This window comes from Porites lutea, chromosome 14 (assembly GCF_958299795.1).
Source record: "Porites lutea chromosome 14, jaPorLute2.1, whole genome shotgun sequence".
Lineage (NCBI taxonomy): Eukaryota > Metazoa > Cnidaria > Anthozoa > Scleractinia > Poritidae > Porites > Porites lutea.
This window is the reverse complement of record NC_133214.1, coordinates 14,546,319-14,563,985: the sequence shown is the minus strand read 5'-3', so window position 1 is coordinate 14,563,985 and position 17,667 is coordinate 14,546,319. Positions and strand designations below refer to the sequence as shown.

General features: G+C 38.3%; 2 protein-coding genes across 3 annotated transcripts in view; one reads left to right on the top strand and one right to left on the bottom strand.

Annotated features, from left to right (window-relative positions):
• Positions 1 to 547: 547 nt before the first annotated feature.
• On the bottom strand, positions 548 to 11,354 carry LOC140924173 (charged multivesicular body protein 2a-like). Its single transcript, XM_073374200.1, has 9 exons — positions 11,158 to 11,354; positions 8,922 to 9,009; positions 7,883 to 7,987; positions 6,353 to 6,403; positions 4,870 to 4,941; positions 3,853 to 3,935; positions 2,803 to 2,857; positions 1,968 to 2,062; positions 548 to 1,376 (listed from the first exon to the last, which is right to left on the bottom strand). Exons 1-9 carry the CDS (start codon positions 11,235 to 11,237, stop codon positions 1,352 to 1,354), a joined length of 654 nt encoding a protein of 217 aa, XP_073230301.1. The 5' UTR covers positions 11,238 to 11,354; the 3' UTR covers positions 548 to 1,351.
• A 1,095-nt stretch (positions 11,355 to 12,449) lies between these two features.
• LOC140925298 (atrial natriuretic peptide receptor 1-like) overlaps positions 12,450 to 17,667 on the top strand; it is a 24,776-nt gene continuing 19,558 nt past the window's right edge. The window contains exons 1-3 of one of the 2 annotated variants that reach the window (XM_073375295.1): positions 12,450 to 12,610; positions 12,792 to 12,913; positions 14,199 to 14,883. In XM_073375295.1, coding sequence (XP_073231396.1) covers positions 14,223 to 14,883 — 661 coding nt within the window. In that variant the 5' untranslated portion in view covers positions 12,450 to 12,610; positions 12,792 to 12,913; positions 14,199 to 14,222. Of the gene's footprint in view, positions 12,611 to 12,791; positions 12,914 to 13,715; positions 14,884 to 17,667 lie in introns of those variants that run through there. The other variant, XM_073375296.1, reaches the window with a different exon arrangement.

Sequence of the window (17,667 nt, the reverse complement as noted above, 5' to 3'; positions counted from 1 at the left end):
ACTTACTTACAGATCAGGTCTCGGTTGTTCAAACGTTGGATAGCCCTATAAATTCACCGGATAAATCACTATCCAGAGGATAAGTATTAGGGAAACCAATTGCTTTATCCACTGGATAGAGAGTTAGCCAGTGGATAGCGTTATCCACCTTTTGTACAACTGGAGCCGTCACTCTGTTTCTGTAGATGCCCGCACTTGCATATGGTGGATATATTGTAGTTAATTTTTTATCTGAAGTAATTTTTGTTTTTCCTTTGTTTCAACTTCATTAGCACACATTAACATACCCCCAAAATAATAGAAAAACAAAAAATACCTCAGATAAAAAAACTACGACAGATACATATTAGAGTCAGTGATATGAAGCGTCACCCGTTTTTTCTAGAAAGAGAGAACAACTTGGGAATAAGGTCGATAGTCAGTGACCTCGCTTTGAATACGTAAAAACCAGGAGATTAGGTCACTTATTCCTGGCCAAAATAATCCACAAACCTAAGGACTATGAGAAGTATGACTATACAATAGGAAAGGTCTTCAAGCCGATTGATAAAATCGAAATCGGTGTTTTATTAACCCTAACAACACTGGTCCACGCCTCGTGTTTTAAAATACATGAAACATACTCCAGCTTGTTTAATTAACATAACATTTTACAATTTATTTTATTACAGTTTGGTAATAAGAATACATCCCACCTTCACCTTTTCAATGCCAAAGACATTTTTTAATTTACCATTCAAATGAAAGCTACTGAGCAATACTTTCTTGTGGTACTGATAATTATTATGCAGTACAAGGTGGTTCTAACTTTTGAGTCTGTGGATGAAATCCTAAAGTGTGACTATCCAAATGAAAGCTACTGAGCGGTACTTTTCTGTGGTACTGTTTATTATGCTGTACAAAGGTGGTTCTAACTTTTGAGTCTGTGGATGAAATCCTAAAGTGTGACCATTCAAATGAAAGCTACTGAGCAGTACTTTCCTGTGGTACTGTTTATTATGCTGTACATCGTAGTTCTAACCTCTTCAAAAGCATTCTCTAATTCACGTGGTGCTTTTTGTTTTTCTTAAAAAGGTAAGTTTGGTAATTTTATTGAACTTTGATTTTTGTCGCTTTTGAAGTTAAAAAGGTGTCTTGATTATTGCAGTAAACTAATTATCATGATGATAATGATTAGGGAGTCGCTGATGTAATTTAATACCATTATGTTCCTTTAGCTTACAAAATGTACTGGTAAAAAAACGTCATAATTATCCAAGGATTTTGAAACAAGGCATACACTTGTTACTTAAAAATGCAGACATCTGAGCCACCAGTACAAAAGAAAAAATGTTATAATGTTTCCGACTCTTCATTCCCGTCTCAGATTTTCCAACCTAAAATAAATAAATGAATAAACATACAGTCAACTCTTTTCTAGCCAACGAGCAAGCTCTTCATTTCGAGTGGAGAGCGAAGCAAGCCGCCAATAAACGCGCGAGCAAGCGGTAAAGCCGCGAGGAGCAAAGGAGATTTTGACTTTAATTCCTGTGGCATGAGTTATTATGCTGTACAAAGGGGTTACAGTTTTCTACTCGTTTTGAAAACCAGGTTAAAGATAACTCGGAAATGGCCTATGGCCCGTTTTGTCGTCATGGCAATGTCAACTTAGCCTCATTATGAAAATGAGGCAAGAGGTAACTCGGAAATGGCCTATTGCCAGTCGTGTCATCATAGCAATGTCAACTTAGCCTCATTCTGAAAATGAGACAAGAGGTAACTCGGAAATGGCCTATTGCCTGTCATGTAGTCGTGGCAATGTCAACTTAGCCTCATTATGAAAATGAGGCAAGAGGTAACTCGGAAATGGCCTATTGCCAGTCGTGTCGTCATGGCAATGTCAACTTAGCCTCATTCTGAAAATGAGGCAAGAGCTAACTCGGAATTGGACTATTACCCATTGTGTCGTCATGGAAATGCCAACTTACCTAGCCTGTAAATCGGCATCAGCATCAGCCACAGCTTGTTTCGGGGCTGCTTCTTTGTTACCTAATGCTCCTGAAGTGGTTGGAAGACCGGTCAGCTGGAACAAAATAAAACCTTGTAAGAGAGTGTGCTTTACACCCTGTTATAGGGCTAGGCTCAGTTCACTATTCTATTCTTCCACTGCATATATAATGAGCACATCTCGAGAACATGTCTGCATTCTACCAATCCTAGAGTTCTTAGCAATCTAAGCACATCATCAGGCCTTGCTGCATATTTTTGCCCAGGCAGTCATGGATTCCTTTTATAAATAAGTTTGTGGTTATGTGACAACAGATATGCACAGAGGATAAATTACAATATTGAAGATACACACCTCACATACAGGTTGTCAAGTCACAGTCAACAACAGTCTTATTCAGGCTACACTCACCCGGACGATCATAATTATAACCCTTTAAGTCTCAAGAATGACCAATTTCAAAAATAATATCCATGCAAAAACAAGGGAAAAAGTTATGAGAATTTATAAAATGATCACCAAAGGAGAAATGCTTTGATCTTTTATCAAATTCTCAGTTTTTGTCACCATCAGCCCTATTCCCGACTTCACCCACCCGGACCATCATATAAGCCTTTTAGTCCCAAGAATGACAAATATTAATTTTCTCCTTACAATATCCATGCACAAAACTGAAAAAGGTTATGAAAATTTACAAATGATCACCTAAGGAGAAATGATTTGATCTTTTATCAAATTCTCTCCACTAATCCTTAAGAAATTGTATAGAGATTAGTGTGGAGAATTGGGGCTTAAAGAGATAAAAATGTATTTACCTCATCAGTAAGGGTGAGTCCTAGCTCATCAAACACTTGTTGGACTATTTGATCACTGTAGAGGACAAAGAAATTGAAAAAATTTAACTCTACTATAATTTATTGTTTTCACTGTTTTATTATAATTTTGCCATATAAGTTAAAAATATACATAAAATTAAAAAAATACATGAGGCAAGGGAGTTCAAGGAAGCCAATAAAGCATATGAATAAGACCACCTTTAAAAATATGTTACCTAATTAATAAATAAAATACTGGTATTGGCAAGACAGTTTAACTGAGCACATACAATTTCTTTACAACATAGAAAATAATCATTAAATAGGATAAAAATAGATAAGGCTGAAAGTCCAAGTGCAAAAATGAAAAAGAAAAAGTGAGAAAAAATAATGCAAGAATATACGAGAAAAAAAAAAAGGTGCAAGAAGTGAAAAACTACACCCAAGCATTAAATAAGAGAAGTAAAGTGTGCTTATACTGAGAAAAATCACTTTAGTTTAGAAGTGAACACAGCAATACTAGAGGCATTGATTCTGAATTTAAGAGCTAAGGGAATTAAATATTTTGGGCCATTACAAAAAAATTAAATTTTCATTTATCCCTTTTGTCCCAAGACTGACGAACATCAATTTTCTCCTCACAATATCCATACGACATCAAGAGAAAAGGTTATGAGAAGATATGACCACCAAAGAGAAAATGCTTTGATTTCTTATTAAATTCTCTCTTCCTATAAACCTCTTAAAGGAAAAGTATGGAGAGCAGCCTGGGAGATTTACATGTGTTAGTTCAATAGGCTCGGGGGTAATTTCCCATAAAAATGATAGGAGTGCTCTGGGGCCGATCTAGGAGTTATTGTGGATCATTATACATTTCTGGGAAACTGCCCACCTACCCCTCCCCTAAGCCAACATTTTGCCCTAAGTGAGGAGTGAGTGCTAATGTTGGCTTAGGGGAGGGGTAGGTGGGCAGCTTCCCAGAAACATTGAAGGTGCAGCATCTTGGGGGGATTCAAGTGCATCCTCCCTTGAAAAGTTTCTTAGACTAACCTTTCTTCATCATCCTCCTCGTCACCAATGACATCATCAATGGCGTCATTCATCATTTCTTCTTTCATGTCCATGATTTCAGACTGAAAATGGAACCAATTATACATTAACACACTGTTGTGCACCCGTCCACACTCAGCAACCTTTCTATCCTTGGGTTCTGGAGTCTTGATTTGGGGCTAACAGCTTTTGCTGCATTTTTGACTCGCACTCCTCTTTCCCCCACCAAAAGTGAGGTTCATAGATTTACCTGTCCCTGCAGTCATGAGGGAGCTTAAGCAACTACTACAATGATGACGATGACGACAACTTAAAAAAACAATAGATTTAATGATCAAAATAACAGCTCTACACGTGCATCACGCTTTTTAGTACATTTCTTTTACGTTCACTGCACGACTACGACATGAAAACTCCTAATTTAATGTTTTATGGAGGATGTGGACATACGATGACAAAGTTTCCTTCCTCTTTTTGATCCTGAAAAAAATCCTTAAGAATTCAACTCCAGGAAAAGTCGCCTGCATTTGACATATTGATCGGGGCCAAACAGACGCGATTAAGTTTGAAAGAACGCAAATTCATTTTCTAGCGACGTTTTCACTGCCGTCGTCGTCATTGCTTAAGGTCCCTATTCTTTACAGTCAACTCTCTTTTAACGGACACCTATATAAGACGGACACTTCACTAAGACGGACACCTACAGTTGGTCTCTGCCTTTCTTTACTGCCTTTACTTGACCAGGGATGTCGCTAACATTTCAAGTTTCTGGGTAAATACAATAAGTAGGCAAGGAATAAAACAGCTAGGGATTTCTTTTGGTTCTATTTTTCTTTTATTTTCCTATGAAAATAGCCAGGGGAAAACCCCGGCCCCTGCCTCTAAATAACGGCCCTGTTGACTCTCTATAAGATGGACATTTCTCTAAGATGGACATCTACATGTAGTGCTGTTCCCAAAAGTGTCTGTCTTAAAAGACGTTGACTGTACAGTTTTCATAAAGTATTTCTATCAAACCTGTTTTTCAAACTCCATCATGATCTTTTGGATCTGTGGAAGTTTCAATGCTTTGTTCATATTTGCCATAGTCTGAAAAAAGAAGAAGCCATAAACTGTTAAAAGAAAATGATACTGGAACCCCTTGACAGAGATGGTAAGCCTGTAATGCTTGGAAAAGCATGGCACATGTAACTGAAAACCTTACCTTACATTGTATACCAAAACAATCAATTAAGAACATTTACATCTACATTTACCTACATACATAATATGATAATATTCAGGGCCCAGTTGTTCGAACATCGGTTAACGCTAATCCAGGGTTAAATTTTAACCTGGGCCTCTTTTTCTTTTCATCAAAAGCACTCTCTCGGATAATTTTCTACATTCTTTTTATCCAATCATCAAATTATAGGCAAAGAAAATTAAAAATTTCACACTAACACTGGGTTATCTTAACCAAGCTTCAAACCGCCTGGCCCAGGGGATTGGGGGAGGGGGAAGTAGAGATTCTCCCTAATCCAGCAAGGGGGAGAGGACATAACAGATACATTCTCTCTCAGCAGAGGGAACAGAGAAAAGGAGAGGCTCTTTCTCCTCAACATAGGGTAATGAGTGATGCCTTCCAAGGGAGGGTATGCTGACGCTTTGTTGGTCACTTTTGAGACTACCTGTCACCTTGTAGGTTAGGAAAATGCCGGTGTGATGTTGGAGTTTAGCTTGGAAGAAAATGTTGCATCAGTTCAGCATAAATTTTTGTGATTAGAACTCCGTTTTGGAATTCATGGCAGATGTAGTGCCTGGAAAGAATTAATGGTTATTAACCTTTCTCCCTGGACAGACCTTTTTTCAATAAAAGCAACTCCAGAAAATGATTCAAAAGAAAAAAACAGAAAAGGTTTGGAAATAATGGGAGAGAGAAAGTTATTTCACTACCAAAACAGACAAAATATAAAAGACATCAGATGTCTCTCTCACTACATGTACTTAAAAAACAAATTGTCATCGTCGGAATTCTTTCCTCCTTTTCTGCCGATTGTCGGTGCTTTCTGAGAGAATTTTTGCCAGTTTTTTGGGGCCAAGTCGCCTATTGCTTTCACCCCTTAAAAGGCCTCATGGGCAGAGACAAAACAGTCTCTCTCTCCAGGGGGGTAGTGGGGTGAAGAGAGACTCTCTTCAGCAGGGGGGCATGGGAAAGGAGTGACCCTCTCTCTTAGCAGCTAGGGGTGTGGCATTGACTTTCAGCTAGAAGGGCTCTGTTGAGGGATCTGCTTAAACTACAGCTATCAGTGAACCATTTTAAAATAGATGTTCCTGCATTTAATTAGGCGTAAAGTGTACACGTCCTGTAAGGAAAATAAAATAATCATATTCTTGAGCACACAACCCACTCTATGACACCAGGAAGTCAATAAAAAATGGAAAAACTATTAAGCAATTTCTATTATATAGTGTACATTATCTTGGAAGATATTTCATTAACAGTTAAACACATACATACCTTTGCAACCCCTTTCATAGCTTGAGCCATGGCATTGTTTGATCGTAATGTCTGAAAAAAAAAATTATCTTACTTAACTTATGTGTGGTTCCAAGACACTATTACACCAAACTTGGTCCCAGGGCTTTTTCCCTAATGATGTCTTTGTACTTAGAGAATGTACTCAAGGCATTTAACTTAAAGAGGTTTTAATTTAAAATGTGAAAATTGGCAGCTATTTAATGAAGGTTTGACTTGTCCAAGCACTTCTGGATAATCTGGTCACTTGCCAATCATCTTGTTATGAATTGCGACCATTTCTAATTTTGACAATTCATGCTTATTAATTTTATTACACCCAATCTTTAGGGGTGTTTTTTAGTCATGTGACCAGCCAATGCCAGCCTTTACCCACAGTTCCCATTTTCTTTGGGAAAAAGCCCTGGGAATGAGGTTGATTTATACTAAGTGGCCACCCTCAGGGTTACAGCAAGTGGCTGCTTATCTTATCTTATGCTAAAAGCATAAGATTTTTTGAAGACCAGGTGACTGGAAATGAGTTTTTGTATAAGTGGTAAGACTACTATTGTCCAGTTTCAAGTGAAATTTTTTTGTGTTAAAAAATGTACACTCAACCCCTGGGGGGGGGAACTCCCTTATATCAACTATTCACACATGTGCCACTGGACAGGGTATAGTTTTTGTCCTCTCTGTCCTAACCAAGGTATATAATTTTGTGTGAGTCTCTCCTAAACAGGGAATACAATTTCGCACAAGTCTGTCTTAAACAGTGTACATGTCCTTTGTCCTAAACAGGATAATAAAATTGAGGTTTTTGTCCTACACCGGGCCAGGGACTCACCTCTACCCAAATGTTGGTCGAGTCCCCCCCCCCCCCCCCCCACCTGGGACTGAACCCAACTTATTTAACACAACATCAACATTTTCGGGTTAGCAACTATACATTCTACAGACCAGTATGGCTTTAATGGGCAGATCTTAACAAAGACAATTAGGTTTGTGAAACTTTTATAAAACATTGTAAATCAACTATTTGCAAAGTTATGGTATTGCGTGCCAATGAAGGGATTAAAGCTGGGATTTAAAAAATCGGACTTAAGACATGTACACTAGATCCTTAAGCTGATTTCCACATGCATGTTGTCAAAGCTCTGATGGCTTATAAAATTATTGTAAGTAACTTGATTTTTTTTAGCAAATGTAGCCAGTCATTATAGACATGAGGCTAAGTTGTAGATAGAACCAAAGTCTATCTAAGTGAATGTTTAAATATCACAACAACTACACGTATTGCAGCAGCTATAATTAGTTGTTTTTATTTTTAACAGCTATAACACTTGTTGTGATCACTCAACCTTTTTTCAGGGAAGCAAGCAATGATTTAAGGCTGGTTTTTATTATATTTATTATTATAATAAAAACTAGCCTTAAATTAATGATAAAAAATATTTTTGGTTATATAATCTTAAATGCCCCAAAACCATTCTGTCATCTTTCCCACCACAAAATAATCAGAAAATGAACTCTCACCTGAATTTTAAGAGATACTGCTTGGATGTTGGCTCTCATCAAAATAAACTTTTTAACATATCGTCTAGTTCTTACAAGATCTTTTGCCATTATCTTGACTGCATCCTAAAAAATTAAAACACATAAGTGAACGTGTGAGCAACACCAATTAGAGTTTACAAGGAAAACACCAGTTTTTCAATACAGCATTTTATTGCTACCACCCTAGTACTGATCTGGTCAGTTATTAGGATACTACACGTAATATATATATTTTTTATTAAAAGCTACTGTGTACTTACCTAAAGAATTATGCCGTAGCTCATTGATCACTGCTGTATATTAATTTTTGCAAGGTAAACAATGTTAACTACTTCTTTATGAATTATGAGGAAAACGACATTACTAAGAAAATGTCCCCTAATCATTTCGAACAAAAGTGTGGGTTCTTTCATCATGTTCCCTTCCATAAATTAGCAAAATGAATGAAGGATGAAGAGGGCTGGGCCAACAGCTTGACATCACTGCACAATGAGGTGATCCTCTGAACTGATACAAACACAGCCAGAAGAATCTTAACAGTTGCCTTGGTTAGAAGTGCATTAGGGGTTTGAAACTGGACCATTCTGCCAGCTCAAAAAATCTGTTGTTAATTAAAATGATCAAAGCTACATGTAACCAGGTTGCAGCCTTGTCCAATGCACACCAAGACAACAAAAATGGATGACAACCTTTGACTAACACAATGAACACTTCTGCAACCCAACTACATGTAGATATTAAACATCACCTCCAAATCATCATGACCAAAATAATGTTGCTCGCACCCAGAGTTACAAGATTGATTACGTCACCCAACATTATGATAAGCAGGGGTTTCATTAAGCATCAGAGATCCGAGAATTCTCCATCTACTACGCATAATTCTCCAGCTAAATTTCAATGCAGTATGGCTATTTTTTATTCAGACGAATCAGACGTGGATATGTCGTGTAAAAAGAAATTATAGTTGCTAAAGCTATGTAAGTACAAATATTTAAAATAATGATTGTCAACATACCATCTGTCCAGCTTTTGCCATTTTTTTAATATCTGCAATAACTTTTTTTTCTTGCTGCTCTAATTTACTTCTCTCTCTGTCAAGATCTCTGAAAAGGATAAGGGTTAAGGTTAACATTATCTATTTGGAATAATGATTCAACCTCCGCACATCATTGGCAAAGAAAGTAGTGTCTGATAGCCTGGGGCTGGTGGATTTTGCTATCGAGCAAGTGAATTCTGTTATTAACTTGTCCAATGAGCAAGTGAAGTTTTTTTGAGGAATTCAAATTACAGAAGAACTGTGAAATCAATCTGAACATCACAACATTTTTGGGGCTAGTTAAAAATGATGTTTGGGCTAGTAGTGTTAGCCTCAGCTTGCCCCAATGGCAAGAAGTAAACATAACTTTCTTCACACCCTGGCACATCGACCACCTTAGAAAGAGCTGATGGTTATAATTTTTGTAGAAATAGCCATTGTGGAGGCTCTTTAGGGGTGGGAGCAGGGGGATGAGTGAGTAGATCCCTAGTCTTAATGCCAAAATTCTCCATATTTTCATAATAAAAAGTAAAATTTAGGTTTCTGATTGTTCCTCCTCGATATGCTATATTGAATATTGAGAAGAAAGCCATGTCCCTGTTGGTACTCTTCTAGTAAAGGGGGTACATCCCCAGTCAACTTCCTTTATAGTAGACACTGTAGGGACTTTGAGTTAGTGTCCTCATTAGCGGGAGTCCATAATAGTGGGAGTTCATTTCAGTCAAACATCTCTAATATACTTTAGGAGGGGATTTAGCTGCTGTTCATATTATCGGGGTGTCCTTTATAGCGGGATGTCTGCAAGGTGATAGTTGACTATATTTACATGGGACCAGGATGAACTCAGACTGGCATGAGTTTGTATAGGTCTCCACACATTCTGTTCATGCGTTTACATGGGACCTGCCTGAAAATGAACTCAACCAGTTTGACTTCCTCTCAAGTCAGCAAGAGTTACCGGTACTTATTAATATGGACACCAAGCAGACATGCTATAGTGTCTGTATTAAGCAGGCTCTCAGAAAAAACAGCACTGACACAGAAGAATGGTAGGACCAAAGATTGCAGCATAAAGCCAAGCAAGTGTAGTCGAAGGCAGTGCAAGGGTCAAACATGAGAAAAAAGACAGACTTCAAACATGTCACACTACATGTATTTTGCTCCTGTTTTTAAGTAATGAAATCATACCAGCTCAAAGAAATCTGTCATCACTTTAACTGAGTACAATGTTTACAATATTAGACAAAAGCAGGTGCCTGTAGAGTGGGTTTCTACTGTATTGGAGGAAACAGAAGAGCACTGAGCTAACAACTATTCTGCATAATAGGAGAGAACACAGACCTGTGGCAGGTTATTAGCAACTTTAGATGCATAAAAAGCTTCACTTCCCGACCCACTAACTATCTAACTTGAAAAACTGTTCTTACAGTCCCGCAGTTGTCTGATTAGCAAAAGAAATTCTGACATGGACTATGAGAGTGCAGGACCACAGGAGCACTGGTATACCTCGCTCTATAAGCACACTAGTTACTTGACATCGACTGTGGGAGTGCAGAATCACTAGTTGTATACCCATTTAATATTCACTTTTCAGCGCCTATGGGAATGCAGGACTGTAGGAGCAATCATTTGACTCACTTAGATTGAAGTATTCAGCATAACAGAACCAACTGTGGGACTGTGGTAGCAGTTTTTCAAGTAAGACATTTAGTGAGCTGGGTATTCTGCAATTGCTCCCTTATCTCTCCACTACAGAGGGGTAGGCCAAGAGTATTATATTGCTTTAATGTTACAATTTCCCATTTCGACGAAAACGTTGGCTGAAATCTCGTTAAAGAGCAATTTATGTAATCAAACAAGGAACCATTATCTAAACGAGCTCCCTTGCATTGTAAGACGACAAGACCTTTAAACCATATTAACAGTGTTCATTAGAAAAGACGCATGATTTAAAGTCTGGTGCTATATGAAAATTTACCATGTATTTCGCGAAGTTCCGGAGTCGATTTCAGTCAAGGTACCAGCTATATAGTGTAACCTGTCTTCACGATTTTAATTCTTCAATTAATCGCTGGGACAGGAACCAGACAACATTCAGAACAGATCATACTTGCTTTAGTTTCAGACATATGGGGAGCTTTACAAATAAGTATAAGCTCAAAACTATATATGAGTATCACAGCTAAATCTAAACAACAACTCCATCTTAGCACACCTCATAGCTCTGTTCAAAGCACGTTGGTTCTGTTTCAGCATCTCCTCGGGTGTTTTCTTCTTCCCAAATAACCACTCCATGATGGATGAACTTTGGAAATACAACACGTGAAAGAAAATGATAGTTTCTTTTGATATACAGTGCAGTGAAAGAAATTTAGAGCTTTATTCTTCAACTACCAAAATAGAACTCGACGTCACTATGCTCGCGGGCTCATGATTTTCATGACGTCATGATCACTGGTTAGCGATGACGTTAGGAGGTGGGTACATTCTTCTTTAGTTCTTTCGAGCGATCGCAGTGAAAAATGGAGAAAAAGGGACACAATAGACAATAAACTTGTTAATGCTCGATAAATAGTAGCCGCAAATATTTAAAGGTCTTAGCGTAGCTGAATAAACTAAAAGCCAGGAGCCAGAGAACTAGAATGCAAAGTGGAAATGTTTAGTAAAGGCAGTTGAAGTTGGAGGTCATCCCGAATATCAAAAACAAATCAGAACTTACAGGACGTAAATAAACCATAACAAATCAGTCCACGTGAACTGTTTCAGTCGTAATTAAGCAATACAGTCTTTCATTTGTTAATTTCGTTCTGAAGAATAATAAGGGGGAGGAGAGGGGGAGAGGGGCTTATCAACTTTGTTCCCTGAAAAGGGGGGTGTAATAGAGGATTTTTTACGGTATTTCACACTACTCATGTGGGGTCGATATTTTTCCAATAGGATGAATGCGTGCCACTGGACATCAGAAATGGTGTGACTCATGGATCATCGAAAATATTGAGCCATAGAAAAAACTAACAATGTTGTTCTCTAAAAGGACTCCTGATGCTTCATCCACCGTCCTGGCGTCGACGGCAGGATATTACAGTACACAGATTGGTGGATTGACAGTAGCAAGGATGACAGTTAGTCAAGAAGGAGTTGGATAGCATCGTATCTCGGCGAGGCTTCCGTGGCACAATTTTGTGTTCAGAAGAGTAGAACGGTCAGGGACTCCAATCCCTGGTACTGAGTTTACCATGCTAGCCGTTGGTCAAGGGAATAGAGACGAGACCTGGCAAAGAACAGCCGCTTGAGCCCTCTTTTCTTTGAAAATGTTGAAGATTATCACACACGCGCAACACACGCGCACGGTGCGCACAAGTGCGCTGAATAATGGCGGGAATATAGTCAAATAAATTGTTTAAATTGACCAATCAACGTGCGAGTTGCGGTAAGAGAGCCAATCACATTTAAGGACGTATTCTGCAGCGTTGTCCCCTGGCGTAAGTGAAATTCGCGTCACTTGCGTAAAAAATTTGAAGAAATTTTTTCTGTTCTTCATGCAGTGTGAAAACTTTCAGTGTGTTGCAGCCTTTTTCCTTGTTTTGCAAAGGGAAGCTATCGAAACTCTTTGAAGAATTAAGATCGAAAAAAGCTGAAAGAAATAGTTGAGGAAAAGGTTGGCCGAGGTAAGCTAATTAAAAGAGGGGACAACTTTCAAAAATCAGCGAGGGAGCTTTCACTTTCTCCTAACTACATTTTTAATACAGAGAGTAAAGCGTTTACGTTATAGGCCTCATGACAAAAGGTTTCAATCTAAAAACTATATTCGTTAGCTCATAATAAGCGTAATATATTTTTCAATGACAGGTTTGGCTTGTCCCAGTTCTATCTGTCAGGCAAGTCTTTCCAGGTGTGGCGCTCAAGAGACTCGATCATTCCGAGAGCCTACTAAACGTACATTTGAGGAAGTTTCTAGAAAAGGAAGGAAGGTATGATTTAAAACACAGAGTACAAGTTCCTCTGGGAAAAGTAAAAAAAATAATAACATGCCAAATCGCTATGGTAGTCGAGGTTAAAACACTTTGGCCGCGTATATCATCCGGTAATTTCCCAACCGGCTTTCCCAGCAGGACATCTGGGGTAAAAACTACGCCGCAAAAGATTGGATCAGCGAATAAGAGGAAGCTTTTTTATGTTGTAATTGTTTAGAACTAAAATATGAATGAACGAATTATTGTTTTCTTTCATTAGTCCTTCACTAAGTGAAATTTTCGAAAGGCTTTTATTGTTATAAGCTCTCTTTAACCAAATTTGACCTGGTGGAGGCACTGGCAGACTGAAAAACTGCTGAAAACAGATAAATCTTGGATACAACGTTTAGTTGTGTTGTTACTGTTATGATGTGATACAAGAGGAGCACATTATTTTCAAAGGTTAATGGTGAAAGAAAAGCGACACGTCATGAAAACTTTGTTTGATCCATAGCTTTTGTCAACTGTCAGTCGAAACTCTTAGTAATACGCTTCGAGGTATAAAAGAATAAAAAATCCTTTAATTTTCGATCAGTGCAACTTCAGAAATGTCTAAGGAAAAATATTAATTTTTTTAATTACTCTCTTCCAATCACAGCAGTATAACAGGCTTCAACCGATTTTTTTTCTTGTTTATTAGCACTAAAATCTAGAAAAGAAGGGAAATTCCCGTCATGCCCTCGCCCCGTTTTTCCCGGGCAAATACAAATCACACTTCATGTAAGGTAATCTAAATTCCCCTGCCTCCATGATGTTCGAAAGGGTCGACAGCGACGGCAGTGTTATTTTGTGATTTCGTGAATTCTTCAATGGAAAGGGTGACAACCTATTTCCTCGATGAGAAAGTTACTCAATTAACATTCTTAGCAGTGGGAGAGAGTTTTTTGACGAACCTCTGGCGAACTGGTCCGTTTATGAGAGACAAATCTGTGATCACAAATTTACAGTGGATTAAAAAGCCATAATTCCTGTTGCGGAACATGACCACGGAAATGTAAGAAAATCCAAGAGAAGTGGCCATGACAGCTACCAAGATGTTAACCTTCGGTTTCCAAGTGCCATAAAAGAACAGTTGACCAGCAGAGTGACTAGGAAACGTCATATATGTTAAAGACACCGAGAGAAAAAATATGCCGTAGCATGGAGAAATCATTTTCCCACAGCTGTGTGCAGCCATAACATACAACATTTTTAGTACTTTTGAAAGCATGTCAGTTTATTAGAGTGTAACCTCTCTTTGCAGAAATTTTGATCTGATGACAAAAACATGAAGAAACTACTGCTTTTTGGGATTATTCTCTGGTTTGTTTATCTTGGTCATGCAAGAGATGTCAAGATGGGGATTTTTCTACCTTTCACGGGAAGTTGGCCAGGTGGACCAAAGATGGCATCAGCTATTCTCATTGCTATGGACAAAGTGAACAATGATCCATACTGGCTCCAAGGGTACAATCTTTCCTATGTTTTAAAGGATGACAGATGCGAGGCAAAAAGCTCTCTTGAAATTTTGGTGGACTACTATACTATAGAAGACCCTCCAGTTGATGTCTACATTGGACCTGGTTGTTCTGTTGGATGTATACCTGGCGCCTATATAGCAGCCCACTGGAGTATTCCAATCATATCTTGGGGTTGTGTTGCCTCTGTATTATCAGACAAGACACTGTATCCATACTTTGTACGCACGGCTGGTACTTACAGTGGTATAGGTAATCTCCTTAGAGCCTTACTGGAACAGTACAACTGGGACAGGATGGGCATCTTGACTTCAACACAAACTGTTTTTTCAGAGTCAGGTACTACAGCAAAGGTCACACTGGAGAGGGATGGAAAGTATTCTGTACCCTTTTTTGGCAGCTTTGATCCTGGTGAGACAGACACTTACAAATTGACTTCTATGGTGAAATCCATGGCATCCAAAGCACGTGGTAAGTTGACAGAACTTGAAAACAAGTCACGTCAGCCTATATGTAGGTGTTTCAAGATTTAGTTCAGGAAATTGTTGAAATTGTTTAAGTAAAATGCTACCCACCAGGTAGGTCTCTATCCCATGGAGAACACCAAAAAACTATTGGTTTCCCTAATGCCTATCCACTGGATAGTAATTTATCTGAAGGATTGGGCTCAACTGGGGCCAACTGGCCCCTACAAATTCTTTGTCACTACTACAGTTAACTTGCTTTGAAAAGTTCTGAGGACAAGCTGAGAAATATGCCTTGAAGTAAAAAGTCATTCTGTTTTTGTAGTGTTTGTCATAATAAGATGTGATCTCAGCATATGCTCAAGTATTGTAGATGCATTTTAGGGGATTACTTAAGAGTTATTGTTTTATTGACTTTTACAGTAACAAACTCAGGGATCCATATTCATGTTTTCTCACAGTTGTCAGCCAGGCAAGAAAGCCTTATGGCATACTTGCCCGGTTACAATTTGGGTTGCCTGGACAAAAGTGCAGAATTAATTATATAAAAGTATGGTAAAAAAGTTGAGTGCAACTTTAACATTTCTGATTAGTTAATTCCATTATAGTTACTAAGAAAGCAGTGTGCAAAGAAAGTAGTGTCCGATAGCCCGGCAGCGCTGAAAATAATGGCCAGTCAACAGAGAATGTCCAGCCTGATTGCGGACTTGACCGGTCAAACTCCAGTCTTGCCGGTCATTTTAACCGGTCATTTTTGGATACAAACATTTTATTTTCCATACAGTTGAGTTTCTGTTGTCACTTAATGCTTTATAATGCTGCAATGATTTCTTTTTTCTTTGGCGTTTTTTGCTGCTTTGCACTAAACCCTTCTAAGAAAAAGAACACCGCTAAAAAATTAATTTCCTGTCGTCATGTCGTAATGAAATGCAACAAAGTGAATAACAAACTGAGTTAAAAAGTAACGCAACATTGCAAGTCGTACTGTACTTTCTGCTTTGCTGCAATCAGCAATGTGACCGTCTTTGGGAATTCGAAGGAATTTGGGCAAATCGATCGCAATTCTCAACAGGTCATCCTGTGTTTCTCCGGGAATAAATGTTAGCGCATCGATTAATAATAATTTCTTTATGTCGAACATGAATCTTGTTTGCAGACTCGATTCCAGAATGGTCTGATAAAAATTTAAGCTAATCAAGAGGAAGGTCGTCGTCTATCTTGGCGCTAGATTCTCGTTCTTGTAAATAACTTTATGCAAATTTCTGTTCACATTTGAGCCCTTCACGATAAAATGTTGCGCAATGATCCAAATTTATTTATTTATTGACTTCTGATGATAAACATGCTGTTTGTGGAACACACTTCTCGCCCATGCAAATCAACTTCTTTGCCGAAAATATTAGTGACGATTCTTCTTTGAGGAGGTGACTTTCAATCACGTGCCAGGCAAGGAAAAAGATCAAGTTTCACCGATGTTCATTTCGGAACATCAATGTAAAACAAATGTGTGCAGATTTTGTAAAATAACCCAATTTTTTGTTTTTTTCATTATTTCTAAAGTTTGCTGAACTGTATGTGTATTCCATTTCCTGAACCTTGAGAGTTTGAAAAGGATTTACGCTTCACTTTTTACCTCTAGAGACTTCAGACACCGCCGTGCAATGATACTCAAGGTAGAATGTAACATTAAAACACGCAAAAACCGCAGAAAGGAACTCTACAATGTGCAAATACATTTTTCACCAACTTGCTGTCAAAAAAGTGAATGTCAATGGAATGTAGTAGTAATGATCTATTGCCAGCATAATTGGATATTTCTTAGGCAAAAAAAAATTATTAATATTCATTATTTGACTGGCTAGAATCGGGGTTTGTCTGGGCTAAAAAATATTTGGTCGGTCGTCATGACTGGCAACCTGCTGTCCGTTATTTTCAGCCCTGCCCAGGGCTAGTGGATTTTGCTGTTGGGCTAGTGGATACTGTTTTTAACTTGCCCGATGGGCAAGTGATTTTTTTTTTTGAGGAATTCAAATAACAGAAGAACTGTAAAATCAATTCTGCTCATCAAGAAGCTTTTGGGACTAGTTGAAATGTCTTCTGGCTAGTAAATGCTAGTTTTGGCTTGCCTGAATGGCAAGCTGTAAAAATGATTTTCTTTGCACCCTGAGAAAGGGTTTTAACTAAACTGCTGAGTACAACAGGCTACAGGCCTAGGCTAAACACAGTTTATTTACGTTTTACAAGTAGCCACGGTTGACCAGTTTACCATGAAGGCAAGATGCTGCCCTTACGTTTTCCCCCATTTAAGGCTGTGGCTCCTGCATCACCTTTTTTTTCCATAGATGGTAATGAAACATCTTCTAAAAAACATCACATCTTGATGCATATAAGGTATCGGCTTCTGCTTCACCCTTTCTTTGCGCCTTCAAAAAACACCACCTCTTGATAAGTGCAATTACGTTTTCTACGAATGGCCTCTTAATGCAGTACTTCACAAAAAACTGAGCCTGCGATCCTTTCGTAGAGAATAACGCACCATCAAAGATGGCGCCAAAAGTTGCTTGGTATTCTCCATCATTCTAAAATTTTTCAGTGGATCAGAGAAGTAATCAGAACACAGGGAAAATGTATAAAATCATATAAGAATTTTTGAAAAGATTTTGTGGTTGAGCGAAACCTCACTTGTCCAGAGGGCAACTTTTGAAGTTATCTTAATCGTCTGTAAGAGATTGTACTCGTCTGGAATGACTGGATGACTGGGAATGTGGATCCCTGACAAACTGACAATCCA

What these genes read in the sequence shown, in the direction of transcription:
- LOC140924173 (XM_073374200.1), bottom strand. Translation starts at nt 11,237, where the DNA reads ATGGAGTGGTTATTTGGGAAGAAGAAAACACCCGAGGAGATGCTGAAA. An exon ending in CAGTATCTCTTAAAATTCAG is followed by an intron (nt 6,404 to 7,882) that starts GTGAGAGTTCAT and finishes TTTTTTTTTCAG; the next exon opens with ACATTACGATCAAACAATGC. An exon ending in TGATGGAGTTTGAAAAACAG is followed by an intron (nt 3,936 to 4,869) that starts GTTTGATAGAAA and finishes TTCCATTTTCAG; the next exon opens with TCTGAAATCATGGACATGAA.